This window comes from Vanellus vanellus (genome assembly GCF_965231255.1).
Source record: "Vanellus vanellus genome assembly, chromosome: 9".
NCBI lineage: Eukaryota > Metazoa > Chordata > Aves > Charadriiformes > Charadriidae > Vanellus > Vanellus vanellus.
In genome coordinates, this window is record NC_138914.1 from 19,008,723 (window position 1) to 19,033,090 (window position 24,368).

At 37.9% G+C, this 24,368-nt stretch overlaps 1 protein-coding gene across 1 annotated transcript; it reads left to right on the plus strand.

Moving 5' to 3' along the window:
- Positions 1 to 727: 727 nt before the first annotated feature.
- Positions 728 to 23,876, plus strand: LOC309675602 (inter-alpha-trypsin inhibitor heavy chain H3-like; the record flags this gene model as incomplete). Its single annotated transcript, XM_082487930.1, has 20 exons — positions 728 to 817; positions 5,029 to 5,052; positions 6,970 to 7,136; positions 7,991 to 8,095; positions 8,528 to 8,690; positions 9,561 to 9,671; positions 10,320 to 10,445; positions 10,669 to 10,785; positions 11,564 to 11,732; positions 12,082 to 12,207; positions 12,457 to 12,638; positions 13,605 to 13,790; positions 14,779 to 14,918; positions 15,320 to 15,474; positions 18,054 to 18,080; positions 19,678 to 19,791; positions 20,372 to 20,576; positions 21,632 to 21,804; positions 23,534 to 23,645; positions 23,747 to 23,876. 20 exons carry the CDS (start codon positions 728 to 730, stop codon positions 23,874 to 23,876), a joined length of 2,622 nt encoding a protein of 873 aa, XP_082344056.1.
- Positions 23,877 to 24,368: the final 492 nt, after the last annotated feature.

Below are 24,368 nucleotides of genomic sequence, written 5' to 3' on the forward strand. Positions count from 1 at the left end.
TATTTTATTATGGCGGAGCTTTTAACTCCCAGCCTTCAAAGTTTGTGTTTCACGCAACAGAGGTGATGAAACCAGTTAAAAAGATGAAGAGAGAATTAACGGTGTCACGATAACAAATAAGGCAAACGGGCCTTGCGGCAGCAGGCTGAATGGGTATCGATTGTGCAAGATGCAAGACCCTGGACTGGGGTTTCAGCCATGAAGATGACTAGGAAAGCACGTAATACAAGGTTTCTGGACTAGTCAGGACACATGTCAAATAATCTTACCTAAATCGGGTACCTGAGTGATATGCAGGATTACAGGAGGTGGTTTTTGAAGAGGAGCATAAATGGGTTTAAGAAACTGCAAGCTCTGTTATGGCTGCAATAAATTTGAGCCAGGGGCAGCCTTTAAGGAGGTAGCAGAAAGATGACGGTTTTCATTTGGAAAAGAGGTGAGTCTGGAGCAGAGATCAATCTCAGTTGCCTGTACAGAAATGGCTGTTGAATTTCTCTTTGGAGATATTACATTGAAGAGACATTGCTGAAATAGTCAGTAAATTCTGTAACTGTATTTTGTAACAGTATTCTGCAGACTATGCAAATTCAAAATTCAGTATTTGATTTTTCTCCAATGCCTAATGTTTAATCCTGCTTTTCACACTGGGTTATTTATTAACACTCGGTAAACAAAGAATTATATATTTATGTGTATCGTTCAGATTGGAACCTTACTTTTTTCCAAAATGGAAAACCATCTATTGCTTTGTATTTTATTATTGATTCCTGCCTTTGCATCATCAGACTTTTTGGTAACACATGTCAGAAACATCAAGGTAAGTAATCAACCATGTATGGGGCTCCCATTCTTCATAGATTAACTTCCTGCCATTTATCAACATTTTTCAGAGAGTTCATACAGTGCTGGCACCAGGAGCTTGGAGTTCTCTGTTATCAGTGTACACAAGATCAGACTTGGGACACAGACTAGTTTACCTCTAATCAGCCTCAGTTTTGTATCAGCTCTGAAGAAGCTCTCCTATCTCTCTTTTTAAAAGCATCACTTTTCCTCTATTTTCCTTGTCATCACCACATAATGGTAAATGTTTTAGTGGTTGTATGTTTAAATGTGTAAAACAATTGGTGCGGACAGGGAACTGACTTAAGCACCTGTAAAGCGATGCAAAATATCAGTGAAAAGATGCCTCCAAGAAGCAGAAAACAGAGATGTAACATGGCATCCAGATAAATATGTCCACTATCCAAGTGACACAGTAGGATTTTTCTCAAAAGATTTGCATGTTAGCATGACAGGAAATGTATCACTTTTCCTCAAAGCGGCCATTCTGTTTTTGACTGGATCTTCGAGTAAGGCAGTGCTTCTTGACATTCTGTCTAATTTATTTCAGTTAAGTTGCTGGCCACTACTCCTCACCTCAGTAAATTATTTTCCTCTCTCCCAGTAGTTACATACTATGAAAAGTTATAGAGGGCCAATCTCTTTAGGGAGCATTGTAGGTTAGCGGGTAGATCAGGACAAAGCAATTTACAGTCAGTTTCTCTTGATTGGTCTTTGGACTTTTTCTTTGAAAATCAGGATAATAACATATCTAACCTTTTAAAATCAGCTTGAGATTTATTGCTGCAAATTCAAGATGCCATGGATTCTTATTATTTAAGCATTATGTAGCCCAGATATAATGTAGCTTTTTCCTCCTGATTACCATACTACCTGTTCTCGGTATGTCTTGCGTTGCTAAAGCCTTTCTAAATGTAAAATGGCCAAAGCTCAGTGCAATGCTCCATGCATACATGCACAACACTACAGAAAAGATGGTTGATTCTCTGGGTTTTATTATATACTTTATGCAAATGTAATTTGATTGAAATGGAGGAGATTGCTATGTAGTGTGAAGGTCTCAGTCCCCATCCCTGTCTTAGCTGCTTTGAGCAAGTAGTATGCCAGCGCGGGGTGCTGAGGCATGGCTGGAAGTCTGTCTGGCTGATGACCTTCAAGCTGTCAAAGCAGCTTTTAAAACCACAGTCAGGTAAACACAATTGGCAGACCACATTCTACTGAAAATTGGAAAAAAAATCCAAATCAAAGATCCCTACATGCACTTGTACACCTTGTTCCTATGCATGCAGCTACAAAGGGTGGAAAAGTTTTTTCTAGATTAAAAACTACCCCTAGAACTACATATTCAAAGCATGCAAAGCACAGAGACAATACAGCCTTCCTTTTATGGCTCTCTCATTTTGGCAGCAGCAGCAAGACTCCTGCATAGCTCACAAGGAGTTTAGTTTCCATAGCTTAGATGCATTATCTTCTCTTCTCTGTGATTTCCAATTGGCATCACTTGGGATGATGAAGTCTATAGTGTTGCTGTAGATTTGGAAATAATTTTCATGCCTTATTTTTTCTGTGTAGTACTTAGGGATATACGCAAATACCTCATTCAGTGTTGTGAATTCCCAGAGGTCACTTCAAGTTAACTGTACAGTCTTTGCTGAATCTTTTAGTCATGCTGTGTTTTAGTTTTCCGAGCTGTAAAACCAGGGCTTCTTTCAGCAAGTACTGTAATGGGAGCCCTCTTTTCCCTCCCAATTTTCTTGGGAGTTCAAATTCCCTTTTTTCTCTGCTCTTCCTCTCCAATTTCTATAGATTTCTTGCACATATATTCTTTGCCGTTGCCACAGCAAAACAGTATTAAACAAAAGCAGAATTTGTTACCTTAATACAACTGAAAAAAAAATGGTACAACTGGCAAATACGTGGAAATACTATAGAAACATTTTATCAAGTAACTGAAATTACACAAGGTAGAGGATATTAAAACCTCAGTTTGGTCTAGAAGTGCATACCATATTTTTTAATGGGACACCATCACTTTCTGCCCACATAGCTTAAAATGACCTCGATGTTAGTGAGGTTTCTAGCTACATGCAAGTGAATCATTAAGAACGAAAAAGAAAATCACAGAATCACAGAGTCAGCTAATCCACTCCCCTGTGCAAATCAGGGTCAGCTAGAGCGGGTAGCCCAGAACAATGTCCAGCTGTATTTGAGTATAGCCATTGAAGATCAGCTCAAGTACAAACCAACAATTACCTTTCACTGTGAGACTTTTCTGTATTTTCTTTTTCAATGAAAATGACAGTATACTCTCCAAATTATTTACAGAATCAGAACAGAACTCTTTCAAAACTACTGTAGAACACATAATTCTGATAAAGAATGTGCACAACAACAATTCTGTAAAAATTAAATGCAGGTAAAGTATCTTTTAATTTAGGAGGTAGTAGTCAGAATTACAGAATTTATAACTACAAGAGTAACTTTTGTCATTTTTTGTATTCTTAAACTGCTTGGTAATTCCACTTTAAGGAAAAGTTTGTACCAAGCAAACTGACATTTCAGTGACTTCCAGCTTCCCAGGGTCCATACCTCAGTTTGTGTTTGGTAAGAAAAAATGATTAGCTGTAATCTATGTGATCTATGATTCTGTGATTCTATGGTAATGAGAGTATAGATAGGGAAAAGATAATTTCATTTTTGGAAAGGAAGGATTTGAATTGGTGCATACTCTACACAGGCATTAAAAAAGCCCACATAGGTTTGTGAAACAGGAGAGGTACACACAGAAATCACCTGTATGGCAATAACAGTTTGAAAGATGAACCTAGAGAAATGTACACAGACTTTTTGGCCAGACTCTTAGAGAAGTTGAGAAGCCTCTTACCCCAAAACCGTGTATTACCATGGATTTAATATAGTGTCTTGAAAAAACTCCCAAATAAACAAAAAATAACCCTCTGTGTCTCAGTTTCCAACCTGTAAAACTCCTAAATCTGAAAGGTAACAAAAACCATAACCGTACCTGAGGTGTATATCTGACTTGATACTTTATTGTGTCTTTACCCCTCTATTTGGTGGAGCAGGTAAACAGGTTTGCACAAAACGTGACCCATGAGGCTCTTGGAGCCAAGAGATAAGGTATTTGCAGCCGAGCTTACGGGAATTGAGTTACACAAGCTGTTATTTTAACATGATGCAGTAAGTATGTTTGAAGCCTGTTCTCTCTTTCAGAAGAGAGTACATGGTATTTTTTGTAGACCCTCTGATATTTGCACCTACTCTGGGAGCAAATATGCAAAAAAAAATCCTTTTTTTTTTTTTTCCCTCCATGCAGCCTTTCACAGTGACCACCTCTGTAAGCCTTCTGAATTACCATTTTACTTATTCATGTTAGAATGATAGGCTGCTGAGGTAAAACAGGAAAAAAATAGGAGTAAGTCTGAAAGAGCGTAAGGATGGGTCTGCCTGCTAGTTTGGATGTGTGACTGGAAAAAATGTGCAAACTGTTTTTTTAAGCTTTGATACAAACCCCTTTTTTCTTCCAAAGGAGAATTAGTTTGAAAAGACAAAATATATACCACAGGACCAAAACCCAGGAATTCCCAAGAAAAAGATGTCACCATCAGGACAAGATATTCTGTTTTTACTTTGATGTCACCACACAGCCCACTTATACGCAAGGAAGCCACATTATGCAGATTTTAGTGTGTTCTTTAGTCTCAATGACATTTAAATGTAAATGGCACTGAGCATTCAAGCCTCTTTTCCTCTCAACTCTCCCCTCATCTCTCAGGCGGTCCATTATTTTTTTTCAGCTGAAAGAAGGATACATCTTCTTGTGTCACTTGAGCAAAATACAATATCAGCAACATTCAATATTCAAAGTTTAACTTATCTTTCAAACTCACGGTATTTGAGGTGCACTAACATCAGATGAAAACCAAAAGATTCAGGAAAACTGGGAATGCTAAAAGCAGAATAATTATACCTGCCTGAGATGCCTTACTTGCTCTTCCCTCAAATTTACTTCAGTTTACTAATGAGGACCTTTCTCAAGCCTTCCTTCTGCCAGACAACTTCTTTTGACTCTGAAGCAGAAGACAACTACATAGGTGCTAAGTGATTTATTTCTAAATGCAGCTTTCCTACCTTAGTCATGTGTTTTTTTTTCTGTTTTTCTTTTTACAGAAGCGAAATACTGATAATGACTTGGTGAGTAAGGCTTGGTTTTGTCCGGGCTACTGGGAAAGATCTATAGTGACAAGAATATTCTTGCTGTGTTCACAACATGTTTCTGTGAGTCCGATCTGAGCAAATGCATATTTCTGAGTGTGTGTGATGAGGGGAGTAGCTCAGAGTTGCTTGGTTTAGGCATAGACAGTTCCTTTCCAAGCTCTGGTGGAAACTCCTGGACAAGGAAAGAGAATGAACAAATGATTTTTAACCTCATTGTATTTGAATGAATAGCAAAGCTTTTTGAAGTCACTTCTGTATCTCTAACAGGCATCCATTCTATGTTGGTTTTATTTTTACTTTTATTTTATGTCGTAGTTACTTCTAAGAAAGGCAAGAGACTTCACCTCTGAGGCTGATTCCACTTGGCACCTGGACTCCACTTAAGCAATGCTTAAATCACAGAATCACAGAATTATCAGAGTTGGAAGGGACCTCTAGAGATCATCTAGTCCAACTCCCCTGCTAAAGCAGGATTGCCCAGAGCACATTACTCAGGACTGCATCCAGGCGGGTCTTGAAAATCTCTAGGGAAGGGGACTCCACATCCTCCCTGGGCAGCCTGTTCCAGTGCTCTGTCACCCTCACCGTAAAGAAGTTTTTCCGTGTATTTGAACGGAACTTCCTGTGTTCTAACTTGTGCCCATTGCCCCTCGTCCTGTCACTGGGAACCATTGAAAAGAGCCTGGCTCCATCCTCCTTCAACCCACCCTTTAGATACTTGTACACCATAATAAGGTCTCCCCTCAGCCTTCTCTTCTCCAGGCTAAAGAGTCCCAGCTCTCTCAGCCTTTCCTCATAAGGCAGATGCTCCAAGCCCTTAATCATCTTAGTTGCCCTTCGCTGGACTCGCTCCAGCAGTTCCCTGTCCCTCTTGAACTGGGGAGCCCAAAACTGGACACAGTATTCCAGTTGTGGCCTCACCAGTGCAGAGTAGAGGGGGAGAATGACCTCCCTCGACCTACTGGCCACACTCTTTCCTATGCAGCCCAGGATTCCATTGGCCTTTTTGGCGACAAGGGCACATTGCTGGGCCATGGATAATTTACTGTCTACCACAACCCCCAGATCCTTCTCCTCCAAGCTACTTCCCAGCAGGTCCGCCCCTAACCTGTACTGGTGCCTAGCATTCTTCCTCCCCAGGTGCAGGACCTTGCACTTGCAATGCTTTGATTGTTTGGGGACTTTCTTAATCAACCAGCCAGAGATCAGGCCCACCATAAAAACTCCAAAATTCTTTCCAGTGCTGGTTTTGCTGCAAGAAGCAGTCCTTGCTGTTGCAGAGTTGCCTAAGGAGTCCCATCTGTTGTTACCTATGCTTTCATATAGTCTCCAGCAACCTTGTAGCTAAGCATTTGAAGAAAATAGAAAATAAGTATCGCTCTGCCCTTTCCTTGTTTAAAGAAGAATGAGCCCCAGTTGTGAGGAAGTTGAGAATAACATAAAATGGAATTTGGAGCCATCTGGAATTGTTTAGGTCTATTTTTAAACAGGATGACTACTTATATCCCTGCTCTAGGAGTCATCCATTCAGCTGATAATTACAGTGACTAATACAGTGAAGCAGCAGTAAGTTGTTGTGCTCTTTGACTAACCATAAACAAAAGTCAGAGTCTCAGTAGAGAAAAAAACCTGACTCTTATAATGGCAGCATCTTTGTTAAAGAGGCTGTAGTTATAACTCGTGGAATAGTACCATGATGGCAGTGTGATAGATACCCAAGGAAAAACAGCTGTGCTTCAGTTCTTATGATTAGGTCTTTCCTCTTTCGCTTTGGAGTGATAGAATGTCCTGCCATGATTTCTTTTTAAAAATATGATTATGGCTGATTAACACAGACATCAGCGTAACAGCGCGATCTTTTTTTTTTTTCTTTTTTCATTGTTCAATCTGCAGGTTGTCAATGGGATAGAAATCTATAGCATGAAAATTGATAGTAAAGTAACTTCCCGATTTGCCCACAATGTCATCACCAGTCGAGCTGTCAATCGTGGAAACGTGCACAAAGAAGTCTTCTTTGATGTTGAACTCCCTAAGACAGCCTTCATTACCAACTTCAGCATGTGTGTAATCTTTACAATATTGTTAGAAAAGACTAAAGATCTGTACAATTGCAACCGGGAGAAACTGAACCCAAATATTCATCTTTACTTTGCTATTTGATAGATTCCTAAATGCCTCCTGAGTAATTTTCTGGTGCTATTAACTTAACATGCCAGATACATGGAGAAAGGCAAACATTGGTACATCTGTAGAAAAGATGACTAATTTTCAATTATTTTTATTCATCATCACGGACCTTAGGGAATGGGGGATCACCTCTGGAGAACCATTCACCTTTTTAGAAATACCACTTACTCTGGTGTTATCAAACCAGAGAAGTTCCATTAATTTCCCTAATGGTATTATAGCTTAATTTATCTTTTCATTTAAAAAATCATATTTGAATGAAAGGCAGGAAATAGAATTATTCCTGTACATTTGTACCTTTAGTTGCAATAATATGCAATTCTCACACCATTATGAGGTTTAATTCAGTTTAAACACGTCCATCTCTGCTAATCACACTATGCCTGTTTTATTTTCAGTGAAAAATAAGAGTAGCTTTCAGAGCACAACTCCTCAGAATTCATGCTAGAACTTTTATTATAGGATGAGATGAATTCCCTGTGAGAAATGCCTGTTTAATGGTGTAAAAATTGGTTTAGATTCTTTTAAGATACTAAGCACAGAGCTCTTCATTCCAGCTAATATTCACTGAGAAGACCAGTTTCAGTGAAAGTACTCAAATCTTGGCAATAACAGATTTCTGAAAGTGCTTTTTAGCAATCTAATCAATAAACAGAGAAATGCCTATCGTAACTTTTCATGTATCAGTGCAAACCATTCAGCTAAACGAGGACTTTTTCTTCTGCAGGACAATTGATGGTGTCACTTATCCTGGAATTATAAAGGAAAAAGAAGTTGCAAAAAAGCAATATGAGAAGGCTGTTTCAAAGGGACAGACTGCTGGTCTTGTCAAGTAAGAATTATGTTTTTTGTGGCTTCCACGCCATCATCCCATAGCAAATTGTGAGTTGGAAATACTTTGTTTGGGCATATTTCTGAAGTTTGTTTTTTCCAGGAACAAAACCCAATCATTAAGTTAGAGTTATTGCAGTGTAAATTATATAAAAAAAAAAAAAAAAAGGAATACAACTTCTGACTACACAGGCAGTATTTGCAATTATAGGAAGACTGTTTCTGCAACTTTCACTGACTTTGTATGACCTCTTCCGGAATGAAGCTCGCGGGGAAACTTGAATAAAGTCTACAGTTTGAGTATGATTTTAGCAATAGATCAAAATTCCCATCTTTGTTTTACTCCTTTTTGAAAATCATACTCCACCAACACAAACAATAAATACTGAGAAAGAAGATAAAGATATTCTTTTTCTTACCCACTTAAATACAGAGCTTCAGGAAGAAAAACAGAAAAATTCACTGTCTCAGTCAACATTGAAGCAGCCAGTAAAGTCACTTTTGAACTCACATATGAGGAACTGCTGAAGCGACAGTTTGGAAAATATGAGATGTTCATCAAAGTAAAACCGAAGCAGCTTGTCAAGGATTTTGAGGTAAATGGCAAACTGTATCAAATTAGTCTGTAACTTAAGAGGTGGTGAAATTCTGTACATCTGTTGAAAGTGGAGTACCATGGTCATCCCCATTGTGCCACAGGTGAGCTAAAGGCCCATGATAATATTTCTAACAAATCATGTGTGGAGTCCACACCAATATGCTTTAGTGCAGGTTTTTATTTGTAAGCCTGACAAATTGGCTCAGTTACTAAGACTCCGAAAGAAATGTATGGAAACCTGAAAAATCTATTACAATATCTTAGGGTAAAATAGAAGACTAATTGCTTTTAAAAATGCCTTTGTAGCATAAACAACACCTTTCTTACACCACTATGAAATTACATCATCTTAAACTACAGTGATACCTATATATCACATTGTAGAATACTGTAGCTTTTGTGTGCCATAACTGGTCTTTGATCACTCCTATCTGCCTTGCTAAAACCCAGCTCTAAGGCAAAATTTTTCTCCTTTGTATGCCCAGAAAATACTGTGTAAAAATCCTTACAAAACTCATTGTCTATAAGAGTTTATGCAGCATTATTTTAAACACACTATGATAGAAGGCATACTGAAATATAGGTTGAAGTTGGGCACAACTTACAGCTAATGGCTGGGTTATATTTTTCAAGGACTCGAGTATTTATTGACATTTTACAAAATTCCGGTATCTAGCTTTCAAACAAGTTATATTTCTATTAAGGTTTATTTCTTTCTAGCTTTCTTTTTGACTTGATATATTGTTATAAGTTGATATATATTGATATAAGTGATTGATATATAGAATTGATATAAATTTTATATATTGATACAAGTTGATATATTGTGGGGTAATCAGTGACAATGAATTTTCAATTAATATTTCAGATTGAAGTAAATATCTTTGAGCCCCAGGGTATCACTGAGCTGGAAGCGGAAGGAACATTCATCACCAATGATCTACAAAATATCATTAAAAAAACTTTTTCAGGGAAAAAGGTAAAATGACTACTGCATTCATAATTTATTTATTATGGTAATAATTCTGAACTAATAATGCCAGTGCAAAAGTACTGTAGTGGCTAGCGGTGGAAGCGAGAGGAAAAAAATCAGAGAAAATACAGTAAAGGCTTGCCTGTGCAAATGAGCTCTGAATTCCAAGCTAGCAAGTTGAAGGCCACCTCCTTGCAGTTCAGAAGCCACGTAGCTGTTGGCGTGGTACTGTACCCAAACTGGTAGGCCTCGTCCCACAGCAGTAGTTGGAAACCTGGATACTAATAGGACTATTTCTTTCAGAAGAACTGAGTCAGTAACAAGTAGTTTTCTCATGTGTGAAGGTGGTAGAATGCCTAAGACATAGACTGCCCAACAGCCAAAGGTATCCTTTAGAATGGAGGGCTGAACTGAGAAAGATGGGGAAGTAAACATATGAAGAAAGCTCTAGATAGCAGCCTTCACATATTAGTTACCCATCAATAAGTATATAAATACATATGGATACAACCTAATGCCTAACCTGATAAAACAGGTTATTCTCATGTCTGTGAATATAAATATACTGGGTTTACAAAAATGCAAACTACTTTGTGTTCTGTAGAAAAATTTCAGCTATTAAGGTTCAGATCTAATGAAGGCTTTTCTTTTCAGGGGCATATCTCTTTCAAGCCAACTCTTGATCAGCAGCGAACCTGTGCAAATTGCTCACAGTCTGTCTTGGATGGGGATTTTACTGTAAAATATGACGTGAAGAGAACAACTCCAGATAATTTGCAGGTAAATCCGACAGCTGGAAATTTTGAACTGTTGAACAGCACTTAAATGAAGCTACTGGGCCCGTGGACAGAGGTGGGACTGGTCAGGGCCATTAAAGCCTATTAGTCCACTCAGAGGCTAGATGCTAAATGAAAGTAATTTCTTCTTTATCCATTCTTTCTTTATAATATACAAAAATTTTTTGGTTTTGTTTTGCTTCTTTTTTTTACATTTTATTTTTCAGATTGTTAATGGCTACTTTGTACACTTCTTTGCACCAACAAATCTTCCAAAGTTGCCCAAGAATGTTATTTTTGTAATAGATATTAGTGGCTCAATGTCTGGAAGAGAAATAGAACAGGTAAGTTATTACATTACTATGAAGTGCCAGTGGAAGAGCCTCTGTTGTGATGGAAAGGACATGGAGGCTTATAGTGCGTATGTGCTGCTTAAGCTACACCAAGTGGTTTTATGCTGTGTCCTCTCTAATACTCAGTACCATAAGCACTAGTTTAAAGCGGTACTGTAGAACAAAATTCTATACATTCAGGCTATATTTACTTACTTAAAAATGTTATTAGTGCAAAGCTGTCAATATCAACATTTCCAGAGAGCTCTGTCATGTGTACTGGACAGTTCCAAAATTAAAATGCGCATACAGTATTATGTGCATTATCTATGTTGTTCATTCTGTCTCCTCTGGGAAGTGGCAGCTCTTCTCATAGGTAGGACTCCTCATTCTAAGCTAATGCTCAGAATTTTCAGGTTTTGGTGCTGCATCAAAATACCCATGCTTGTTGCGTGTGAGCTTCTCCACCAACCTGTAGCTGCCCATTTCCCGTCACTCTCAAATTGCCATGCCACCTTACCTCAGTGTAAGCAATGATCCATGGCGTGAGACCTGATTTTCCTCTTGGCTACAAAGATTTACCAGATGTAATTGCAACTGGCTGACTTCACTAGAGTTACTCTGAAATAGACACAGGGACTGGCAAGGACAGAATAAGCTCAGAAATTTTGCACAACATAGTGTGTAAAAGTTAAAAATACCCAAATGCTGAGAGATTAATCATGTAAAATCTGCAAGCACCTATTTTGTCAAATGTTGAACCATGCATCTAAATCCCTTTGTCTTATAGACAAGAGAAGCACTTCTAAAAATCTTAGATGACATTAAAGAAGATGACTTCTTCAATTTCATACTGTTTGGTAGTGAAGTACACACCTGGAAAGAAGCATTAATCAAGGCCACTCCTGAGAATTTGGATGAAGCAAGGAAGTTTGTTCGGGGCATTGACACTGAAGGCAGTAAGTACTTTACTGGACTTGCCAATAGGTCATTGCGTAAGTTAGTTTATCAGTTCAGCCTATGAACACTATGGGGTTTGGGTTTTTTTGGCGGGGGGGGGGGGGGGGGATTGGTTTTTTCTTTTATTACTGATGAGCCACTCCTAAATTTGAAATTTACTCAGAACATGACATCTATTTTTGCTTATATTTCCAAAGTCCAGGTACTTTTCTGTCTAAACATCCCCCTGCTTGCAAATCCAAATCTTTCATTTTCATCCTGTAATGAGATCTCCTCAGATTCCAGTGAAAAATAGGCCTTTATTCTGAGTGTCTTTGCTGGAACCAAATTTCTATGTCTGCCTTGCAGTGACAAATTTACATGGTGGTATAATGAGGGGAATTGATATGCTGAATGCTGCTCATGAAGGAAACCTTGTGCCCAAGAGAAGCGCTTCTATAATTATCATGTTAACAGATGGCCAACCAAATGTGGGTAAGTTTGTGTTGGATGGAATAGTAAAGAGAGTGAATTAACTAACAAAAATTGTTCAGTTAAAATTTGCCTCCATCTTTGACTTCTGGCTGTTTTCATTCTTTAAATGCTACTATACCAGCATCATACTACTTAAACAAATTTTTGATAATGCCTCCTAAGAAATCTGAACATCACTAGCCACATTTCATTTTGTGATAATTTTGTCTATTTATGAAGAAAACTCTTTTTTTTTCTGGTTTGATGCAGGCATATCAAATACCAATGACATACAGGCACATGTGAAAAAAGCCATTGAAGGAAAATATCCCTTATACAATCTTGGGTTTGGCTATGGTGTTGACTACAACTTCTTGGAGAAGATGGCACTGGAGAATAAAGGATTGGCCCGTCGGATTTATCCTGATTCTGATGCAGCTTTACAGCTTCAGGTACAGTAATCAACACTTAAATTAGATGACATATACATTAATTCAGATAACTATACAGATGTTCTTATTTTGAAGTAATCAAAATCCCAAAGTGTAGTCTGGTACTGAGATACTCAAGAGTCTGCCGTAATAAGAATATTAGTTGCATTTAATTTTCCCCTTCCCTTATAAAAGAAGAAAGTAGGAGGACAGTAAAAGGGAGATACTGTGGGCTATGGAAGAGAGTTCAAAACTTGGCGTAGGGTGACACAAGTCACAGTTCTGAAGGATACTTCAGCATGCAGCAAAATTGCTGCAGTCATTGTATAACCCATACCTCACAGATCATGTAGTTAATGGCATGTCAAGGGAAGGGAAGTATGACAGAGCATAAAGGCTCTAGATATTCTGTCTTTAGGAACCTACTGCAAGCCAGTGTATCTTACCGTACTTCTGAAGCATTTTATGCTTGTGTAAGGCACGAGAACAGCTGTAGGCAGTTCAGAGTTGACCTTTTTTACTTCTCACATTCCAATAGCAGCCATTCGAAAAATTCACCAAATAATTTAAATACTGGATTTTGTTGCAAGCTCTGCCAAAATAAAATACCTAGTATCCTTTGGCTTATGTTGTCATGTCAGTCTCTGGAGGGAATAGATCTAGAAATTTATTTCTATGAAATGGGGGGAAGCTTTGGATCCCTCTTGATAACATTGATGGAACTTACCACCCACACCATGTTCTCAGGTATTTTTTCTTTCTTTTCATGAGACTGAAGAGTTTGTATGTCCTTTCTCATTTCCATTATTTGTAGATTTTTAGGCCTTGTACTCTGAGATTTTACTGAATATTTAAATATTTCTTCTAAAATACACTTTTAGTTTTCACTGCTGAAATAGCAGGATGTTTCTGGGCACAGGTCTACCTATGAATTAAAGAAACAATGATAGTTAAATGTTTTCCTTTTTTTTTTTTCCTGTCTTCTAGGGGTTTTATGATGAGGTGTCAAATCCCATGCTCACAGATGTGGAGTTGAACTACCCAGAAAATGAAATATCAGACCTAACTAAAAACAGTTTTAAGCATTTCTATGATGGGTCTGAGATTGTGGTGGCTGGGCGCTTTATAGACAACAACCAAAACAGTTTGACTGTAGATGTGAGAGGTGAAGGTGTAAGTATGGATTTCTTTGACTTACGGAAGGTACGCAAAATGTCTGAATGTTCAAAGCTGGCAATACTTAAAATACTTACAGGTATTTCTTTACCTCAGTGACAGGATTTGTTACTGCATATGTGAGAAACTAAGTGCGCCAGGGTCATTGCTTTTAGAACTGGAAGTTACTTGCCTAATTCAGTCAGGTATGCTAGAGTCAGTCTGGAACAACTTCGTGCAGTGTGACTAGATTAGCTTTGTTAACGGATTATTTTTCTTTAGTATAGTCACTAAATACCCTAGCTGGTTTGTTCAGGAGGCAAATGTTCATTGTTCACAGTCTTCATTAGGTGAAGAAAACTGATGGGTAAGATTAGGTCCCTTCCAATCCAAACCATTCTATGATAAGCCAGCTGAATATTTGAAATGCCTTCCTCTCAAAAATAGAATATACTTCTAATATGAACCAAGTGATCTAAACACCTCTCCAGATCTGGATTATGTAAAAATATTTGCCCCTGCTATTCAAGAAACACAACACAAACATTGTAGATCATGTTACCATAAATACTGTGAACTGCATATACGCACCATATATCCACTGTGCACTATGGGGTATTTGAAATATATGAAATGAGGTATATTTCAAATACAAATAATGTATTATTAGTAAGTTAGCCAGCATATCTGCTTGAAGATGTTTCTTTATGAAATTGGTGTCATAATCAAAGTTCTTTAAATCCTGAGTAGCCAGATGCTAAGGAACAAAAATGCCATGTGAATTTGGAAACTGCATTACGTCCTATAGTGTACACTGCTAACCTTCACAGAAGCAATGGAACAAAGATCCTGATACAACACTGACAATTTCCTGGGCGAGTGCTGTGTAGAACCAGACTCTTTTTTTCAATTTAGTAAGATTTTCAGATGTGAAGGTCTTGATTTTGGGAGGTTCTGGAAGTCCCTGGCTACTTATGATACAGAGGAGTTTCCTTATTCCTAACAGGCTAATGACGCCCTGTCATATACTACACAACAAGATGCCGAGCAGACAGTGAAAGCTTTCCAAGAACAACAATACATATTTGGAGATTACATTGAAAGGCTCTGGGCTTATCTCACCATTGAACAACTCCTGGAAAAGCGGTAATTATATCTAGAATAACTTCTTTGCTATGAACCCCTTAAGCTACCTGACTGGTGCAAGTTCTAGGATGTGAAGTTGAAATTCACATCACACTGAGGTGCCAATGGGAAAGCATAAAAAACAGTAAGGAAAGTTGCCCAACCTGTTCTCCTCCTCAGCCTTAGTATTCCTGTTTCAGGTTGCAAATTAAACAATTTTAAATTATTGCAAATATAATATAAAGGCATTTTTGCCTTTTTCTTGGATAGCCAGTGGAAACAGAAGTGCTCTTAGACTCTAATATTCCTTATTGATAAATTAGCTGCAGAGAAATGACTGCACTTCAAAGAAAAATATTTAATCCAGAGTTCAGTGAGTAATTTAGCAATCATTGATGCTAGGAGTCTCTACCTGTATTCAGTATTGCAGCTACAGGAGAAGAAAAGGAGAATCTTACAGCCGAAGCCTTGGATCTCTCATTAAAATACAAGTTTGTAACACCACTGACATCCATGGTGGTAACAAAGCCAGAAGACTATGAAAATCAAGATGGGATTGCAGATAAACCCATTGAAGGTATAGACATTTTCACAATTCTGTTTGAGAAGTTCCTTTGGTGTTCCCCTAAAGAAAAGCTTTTGTGTGGGCACAGTTTTGAACGTATATCTGAAAAATCTACTTTCCAAACTTTGTGTATGGTTTATGCAAAATTATTTTTCATTGTAAAGCTCATTTCTATCAAACCATCCTTCATTACTAAATCATACAGGCAAAATGCTATACATTAAAAAAAAAACACCTTATTTTCAGCTAAATATATAAACTATTACATCAAAAAAGCCACTAAACCCAAGAAGCATTTCTAACATAATAACTCAGCTATATTCAGTTTAGTTCACATCACTTTCTCCTTTATTTTTCTACATACTTCAGTTTAGGAGTAGATATAGTGACATCTTTCTACATGAAAGGGAAAATTTAGATGAGATCTTCCTCATACAGGATATATCAGGTTGCAAAAGGATGGAGATTTTATCCGTAAAACACAGTATTCATATATATTGCAGAGAGAGAAGCAATTATATTGAAAGCGCACAATTTGTTCTCAACTCCTCTGATACGTTGGCTAATTATTAACTCCTTGCTCAGTAAAACACTGTGCTGTCATACAGTTCACCCTCTTTGTTTAACCTGTGTGAAACAAAATGACTCTATTCCCCTTTAGCAAATTAAGGCAAATGCTATCCGCTCAGTGCACCCCAAAGCCACCCTACCCTCATCTGTGTGTGTTGTTTGGGCCTTTCTCATCTCTTCCTCCTTCAACAGGTCTGACAAACCTCTTGTGAGGCTTTTCAGTCTCTTCTGTAAGCATCCATTATTTTTTTTCCCCAGACTTTGCTTAGTGCCCCTAAAAGTTCCGTCCAGGCTCTGTGCGGGCTCTCTGTCAGCTTCTAGATGAAAAGCATTATCTTCTGAATTTGGCATGGTAACTTAGGGCATTTTAGCATAACTGGGGTGCTTACTAGAGGTTAGTGGGTTTTTCTTTCAGCTGGAGTAAGTCCTGAAACCAATTAATTGCTAAGTGCCCTTCAATTCTGAATATTTTTCCAGGCATTCTGCTGATAAAATTTTTGCATAATTTTTCATAACTATCATAATGATACCGATATAAAACCACTTCATGTTTAATTTATCATTCAAGTCAGTGTACAGCCTAACTACCTTAAAGTTTACAGCTGGACTCCATAAGATGGATAAACTTGCGTAAACATCTGACAGAAGTGGCATCCAGTCAGCGTGATCTTCAGCTCTTTACTTTCCCTTTCCAGGTACTTGTAGTACAAAGACCATTTTCTGAACCCTTTCCCAAGTAATTCCTTTTTGTATATAAAAAGTATATAGCAGTAATAGGAGAAAATACTCAAAACTGCTGCTGTAGAAGAGAAGAAAAACTTTACACACCCTAGAGTCTAGATTCACAAATAGGATTATGGAATCATCCAGTAAGTATTAATAAAATGATGCAAATGCCTTGAAAACCACAAAAGACTAAACCCAATAAGGAACATTTGGCTATGTGAAAATAGCATAACAATAAACCAATTACTAATAGTGCTCTTGTTAGCTGCCTAATTAATTGCAGTTTTGCTGCCCCACCTAGCAGATTTTTGCTTTTGGTGTTTCTGTTTGATCTACAAATACTGAGTAGTGTCATTGGAAAGAAATGGAACTGTAAAATACTGAAGATACCTGGTTGAATTGTCAAACAGTTTTTAATTTCTTTTTTAGAATATGTTTTAACAGGGTCAGAATCCTTTCTGTTTAATCATACAACTGAAAGTGTAAATTTCTCTTTTTCTTCCTTTTACTTCTTACCTGCCCATGGTGACAGCTGAAGGTATGTACATTTCTTGTTAAATTTACTTAATATTTTTAACTTAGAGATGGATTTCCTGCATCACTTACTTGATCTAGGATGCAAAAGTTTCATAAAATTCTTGGTGAATAAATCAAGACTGTGTTATAAATGGATAAATTTTCAGCTGGAAAAATTTGTAAATACCATTTTCAGTGTGGTTCCTCCTATGTCTAACAATTGCAGCATCCCACCATCACATAAATCAGGCCCAGTATAAATAAGTTGCTTTGCGGGGCTAGCACTGTTGGCTCCCAGATACCCACGTGTAGCACAGTCTCTCATACAGAGATGTCTTCATTGATACTGTGATTGCTGCTTCTTCAGCACAAAGCCCTGTCTTCAGACACCCCTCCATAGCTTCAGATATAAAAAGAGTAGAAGACTATAAAAATGTGGAAGCAGGTGAGTAAATCTTGCTGATTTCCCAGTAGTACAGTTTAGTACAAGATAGTGCAGAGAAATCAGAGAAGAGCAGGTTGTCCCAGCCCCTTACAGAGCAAGCCGCATGCCTGTGGAGAAGTATTTTTGCTGAAAAGTAGGGCATGCTTTCTGCCTGTTCATGACTATTGCTTTGTTGCACTACTAAATAAACTCTTTTGACTAAGTTTTTCTTTAAATATTTAGAAATTTATACATAATTACAAGATTTCCGAGTTGGTTTTGGTGGAAGGAAGGAAGTAGGAGATATTAGTTTTTATTCTTTCTAGCCTCTAAAATAACATTGTTTCATTCACAGCACAGGCTGTCACAGCTGCTATGCTGGGTAAGTCATTAGTTTAAGTTTCTAAATGAAGCAGCATCTATCAAAAGAAATTGGTTCAGACAACTGAAATTACCAGAGAGATAGAAACTGCCTTTCCTGGGTTTACAACTGTATTTTTACAAATACTGCCAAATTCTGCTCACTGCTAAAACATCCTTAAAGGTTGAACAATACCAGATGGAAAAGTTTCAGCTAAATAGCTTTTAAGGACTAAATGCCAATTCATCAAACCATTTTTTCCTGAAAGCGGTTTCCCAAGAACAGAGGATGGGCTTGAAATTTTATCTCCTTTGGAACTTTATAAAGCAAGGGACAACAATCTCAGCATCTCTGACTAAATTAATATGTTCAGTTACTTACAGGAAAAGAAACTGCTTTATTCAGGAGAGAGAGGCAGCAACTGACCCGTCAGATTGCTGCGTGGGCAATCCTGGAAGTGGGAGAGATAGATTTATGGTTTTGCTCTGGACATTAGTCTTGGTTCTCTCTCTTTGAATCTCTCTGTCTTGTTTGCTCAAGTCTTCATTGAAAAGATTTAAATTTAGAAAAAAAAAAAAGTCAAAACATAAAAGTTTTCAATGGATGATGTTGCATTTACTTGCTGATAGCCAGCTTAGCCCTTCAGTCTGAGACATTTGTATCCTGCAGATACATTACTTGGGCCTTGTGGAAGCCCTCAAAGCAATTGAGACTACAAGTGAAATCAGCCTCAATCCTGAAGCTTTGCTTTATTCAAAAGGGGCACAAACTGTCCCTCCATGGACTATATGCTTTAAAATCTAGGATGGAATTAGCAATTTACCTGGCATATTGACTTCCTGACATCTTCCATGTACTGTGCAGATAGTGTGTAAATATTCCATTTTGATGTGAGTTTTTCTAATTATTTTTTTTTTAATTTACACTCTGCAGCTCCACACCCATTTTACCTACATACCACACGCCCCACGTGGTATACTAGTGGTGAGTACTTTGAGTCGTGTCTGCTTAGAAGGAGAACAGAAGAGAGGGTATTTAAGACTAAATTGCACAATTCTTCTGAGTCTTTTAGAGAATTCCTTTCCACAAAAGTAGCCATTTTTTATTTCCAAGGGGCTGGTATTTTAATTTACTTTAAACATCTCTAAATGTTTTTTAAAGATCAAGTGACTGAGATTATATATGGTCATTTTCTTAGTCCTCCTTCCCATTGCCAGGCTTTGTGTTGGTAACTGCCTATTCTCTATTCAAGTGAACTTCCTGCCCTCAGTAACACTTTCACGCCCCTCAGAGAGAAGCATTTAGAGGTGGCCCTCCTGAACCTACAATCCACGTTCCAAATTTTGCAGTGGGCAAGAGACGCAGGACATATATCGTGTACCTGGGAAAGATGAGGGGGAAAAGGATGCTGTTCACTTTGGGGATATGGTAGTAGCTTCCTTAGGACCACACCACTCCTTTGGAGGATGGGCTGGACTAAGCTGGGCATATAGCTTGTGCATGGACCAGTTCCTGCTGGTTTCCAGCATCAACAATTCCATTACCTCAACATTAAATGTTCATGCGGAACTTTGAACCTGTGTATCACTATGCAAATACCAGCGATTTGCCTTTTCAGTTGATGGAGATCCACACTTCATTATATCGGTGCCACAAAAAGAAGATGCCATTTGTTTCAATATCAATGAAAACCCAGGTGCTGTGTTAAATTTAATAAATGACCCAGTTACAGGTGAGTTTTTCATTTTTTTAAATACAGTAAATCAGGATTCTTATAACAGTGTCCTCTGTTTGAAGGCTATTTCTCTCTTTTATACTGCGTAAGCTTTTTTCCCAAGCAAAGTTAGTAGGAGTTACTGTAGCTGTGATAGGGTACCATTACCATGACTGTGTTTTCACTTCTTGGAGCGAAGCAACTTTTAAACTTTGTTTGAAAACCACTGTGAGAGTTGAGATACAGTTTGCCTCAGTGAGTAGTAGTACAAGCAATGAAATAAACCTTAGGTTGCCATTTCATGGAATACCTTGTAAAGAGAGACTGATGGCACGCAGGCTATTTGTGCTCAAAGACTCTTTGTGCTCTAGGAAATATTTAACTTTTCTTAATAAAGTGATTGTTGTCTTTGTGGAAATCCACAGAACAGCCCCCCGCGCTTTATTCTACTTTGGCACAAACATGCACAAGTAATTCTGATCTATTTTTCAACTCTTACTTGTTTCCTTGAGTTGTTAAATTTCCATGACACTCCTTGACATCAGTTGATGAGGTCCTATTCTATAAAACAATATTTGATGTTTCCTTTTTGTATTAGGCATCACAGTTAATGGAGAACTCATTGGTGATAAAAGAGCAAATAGTGATGCAAAGATCCAAAACACATATTTTGGAAAACTTGGCATTGCAAATAAGCACCTGGACTTAAAACTGACAGTAACTCCTGAGAAGATCACAATTCAGAATGGCAATGAGAAAACAGGTTTCACCTGGCTGGACTCAGTCACCTTGCAGCAAGAAGGGTAAAGCTTACAGACAGAATACCAAGCTCCTGTATTACTTTCTACACTTTGTTTAGTGTCGATCAATAATATACTTTTAAGATAGGTTGTCTGAATATATAAAAGAAACTGATTCAAGTCCTGCTGGATTCTGCTCTCTACTTTGTTGTGTAACTGCTGAATGAGTATTCATAAATTCCTCTGCTTGGAATAAGTAAGTGAAGAATTTTCCCTGATTTTCTATTACTATGAGTAAGGGAAAACTAGATTTGATATTGTGCTTAATGCAACAGTGTCTTACAAATACTTAAAGAGTAACTTTAAGTAACATTTAAGAAATGGAAATTGTGATATTTATAGAATAGGTACATTTTGCCCTGTCAGCAGGTATATTTTTCATGAAATGTATCTGTTACAGTCATTTATACCTGTGCAAAAGGAATGGGCAGCATCTCCTCCTCGTTCACATTTTCATTGTGTATCTGGAACAAAATTACTGCCTTCTCAAAGCATGGCACTGCAACAGAAAGAGCACCGGACCAAAACTCTTATTCATACAGCATACTTATTTTTTTATTATGACATCCATATTGATGATATCACTCACACACTGAGGAGGAAATCTTTATCCTAGTACTAACCTAGACAGTTCAGGAGTTGTCTTTTCTGAAGAACAAAAGGAAAAGGTGTCAGGTAGCATCCAGGCAAGGAAGTGATGGCTTTAGCAACATTTTTATTACTGAGCATGAGGTGTTGTATCTACATATCACTAACCTATCCGTCATTAATTGTGCTATTAGATGACAAGTTTTAGCAGAAACACCTTGCTGAAAAATTTAAAGGCTAAGTAGCCTTTTACAGTGTAATTTAATTTAATTTAGTGTGAGTCTTGACTGTCTGTAAACACAGATTCACATGGACCAAACTATGAGCAAAATCTCTGTTTTAAAAAACACCGACCAATTTATAAAGCCATGTTTGTTCACTGAACGTGTTTCTTATTCTCAAGTTTCTTTGCATTGCTGTTAACTCTGGGAAGCACAATGCCCTAAGTCAAGTTTTTCTTTTTTCCTCAGTTTAACTTTGATAATTAATACGAAGAAAAATCTGGTGCTTAAAATGGGCAGCGGTGCCTCATTTGTTATTGTTTTGCATCAAGTATGGAAGAAACATCCTCTCCACCAAGATTTCCTAGGACTGTATACATTGGAAAGTGATAAACTGTCTGAACAGACCCATGGATTATTAGGTATAACTTCATTTAGTGTTTTCATGCTTGTCTTTCCTTAGGAGGCTACATAATTTGTAGACACAATCTTGTACTTAGCCTTTCAGAACTGAGATAGTGGAGGAAACTGAGATGACATTGATTGGCCGCGTTAAGATTTCTGACAAAATATTCTGGGCTCAGACTGTATGCGTTATTTTTTCTCGATTTTCTCTGCTGCTGCTGAAATCACTGGCATCCATTGTCCTCACTGACACCTGTAAACTTCTTTATCTTGCTCAATCCCCCCTACAGATTTTTTTTTTTTTTTTTACTACAGTATTCCTCCATCCTCTTGGATGGTTTGATCTCTCTTTTGATCTTTATCACCTTTCTCCTAAGTACAAGCACTCTGAGAAAATACATGTGTGTGCTTGGTCAAAATTTGCCAAACCTCAGTTAGGGCATCCTTGTAAGAAAATAAGTTTTCAAGGTATATTTTGATTTACTAGCATATATTAAAACCACAGAATGCCTGTATCATCTAAGATTTTCCTCATGTTAGCCAACATTCTTTACTCTAGGAGAACGTGAAGTTGGTAATTCAGGGATGAAAATTTTGACCCCATTGAATCCTGTTTTCTGCCAGTATAGTGGGTTTGCTGGTGCGTGTTCTCTGTTGGAATATGCACAGAGAGCAGCCATTTTCCCTTGCCTTCCAAATTTCACTTACAGAATCACATAAGGGCAGCAAACATTCATTCTGGGTCAGTAAGTTTACTCACTGTGGAAAATTATGAACTGCTGCAAACTTACTCTTCTCAGTCTTGGTATGCACTTTGAGGCCTGAGGAGGGTGAGCTGAGGTGTCAGTGGTAGTATACATGTTACGTCTGTGCATCATGGGAAATGCTGTAGCAAAACAGAAAAAGAGCAGAATGAGGAGGCAATGTTGTTTAGCTTTCCTGCTCCAGTCTCCTCAGGCTAATGGACTTCACACAGAAGTTACTGTGCTATAGTATGAATTGCAAGTAGCAAGAAAATCGCAAAAGCCCATGTGACATGTGGGTAACACCGTGTTACAGTTCACTGACTTACACATCTTATCACTCTCATCGCTAATTTAATCATCTTTGACTTTGCCTCTGAACTTCTTAAGTAATCTAAAATCTGTGCTCATTATAGCACTCAAAGCACCAGACAGGGCAAAAGCCTGTGAAAGCTAATCCTGGTAGGAATGCAAAAATTCCTTAGATGTCAGCCATGTTCTGAGCATAATCACATGCAAAAATTTCAGAGATCAACACATGCATTATTTGATAAAAAAAAAGCTAGAGACTTGGAGAGTACGTAATAAATACAAGTGAATAGACAAGACACAAAGTGAGGATATCTTGAAGGATATCTGGAAAAGGCTAACTTTACTGTGCCCTTGGCAGCTGGAACTTACATCTGAATGATATGCATAGAATGGACACGTTCCTGTGCAACCTGGTCTAAGGTGGCCCTGCTCTGGCAGGGGGGTTGGACTAGATGATCTCCAGAGGTCCCTTCCAACCCTATGATTCTATGATTCTATGAATTCTGGTTTATAAAAAGTAAATAATACCAGAGGTCTATGTTCAACCTTACACTAAACTTGGTCTTTGCTTATCCATTGAAAACCTTGAGGGGACATGGAAAACAGCATGGGAATGTAGAAGTTCTGGGGTTTGTTTCTGTTTTAATATGTGCAACATGCCTGAAAAGGTAATTTTGGCTTCTATTTTTAGGACAGTTTTTCCACCCCATTGACTTCACCATACTTGAAATTCATCCTGGATCTGATCCCAAGAAACCAGATGCCACAATGATTGTTAAAAGCAACGAACTGACAGTAACAAGGTAAAAAAATAATTAAGTCCTTAGCAAAGACTTTGGAAAGACTATTTCATCAAAGCGCAGTTTCTGCTTCCAGACGCCCATGGCTGTGCTTTCCCTTGCAGGGGCTGGCAGAAGGATTACAGAACAGACCCTAACCACGGTGTTGATGTTCCTTGCTGGTTTGTTCATGACAATGGAGCTGGGCTGATAGATGGTGTTCATACGGACTATATTGTTTCCAGTCTGTTTTAAAATACTACAACTTCCTCCAGATCCAGGGCTATACAGAGTATTTGTCTTAAAGAATAATATTTTTCAGTGTTTAACAAGTATTAAAAATACATAAGCTTACCATGTTCGGCAATGCCAAGATATGACTGATTCCCACAGTGAGTTTTACTGCATCATTTGATCAAATCTTAAGTACTAAACAGCTATTCGGCTTGTGTGCAGATACCACTCATCCTCTGAAATGCCCTCATTTTTTTTTTTTATTAATTTACTAGTTTTAAAATTCTGACTTAAAATGTTACTTTGTAAAACACAACGGAAACATTTAATCCCATTTTAAATCAATAACTGTCAGGAGTGATTTAAATAAAAGCCTCAGTACTTAATGCCTTGTTCTGTTATTCCAACAGCTATCGATGTTTTCATTCCGGTTTCACAAAGCGCAGGATGCCGGATGCATTTTGAAATTCCACACAAGAGGACAGCTGATGGACCAGCACGTATTTCAGGATA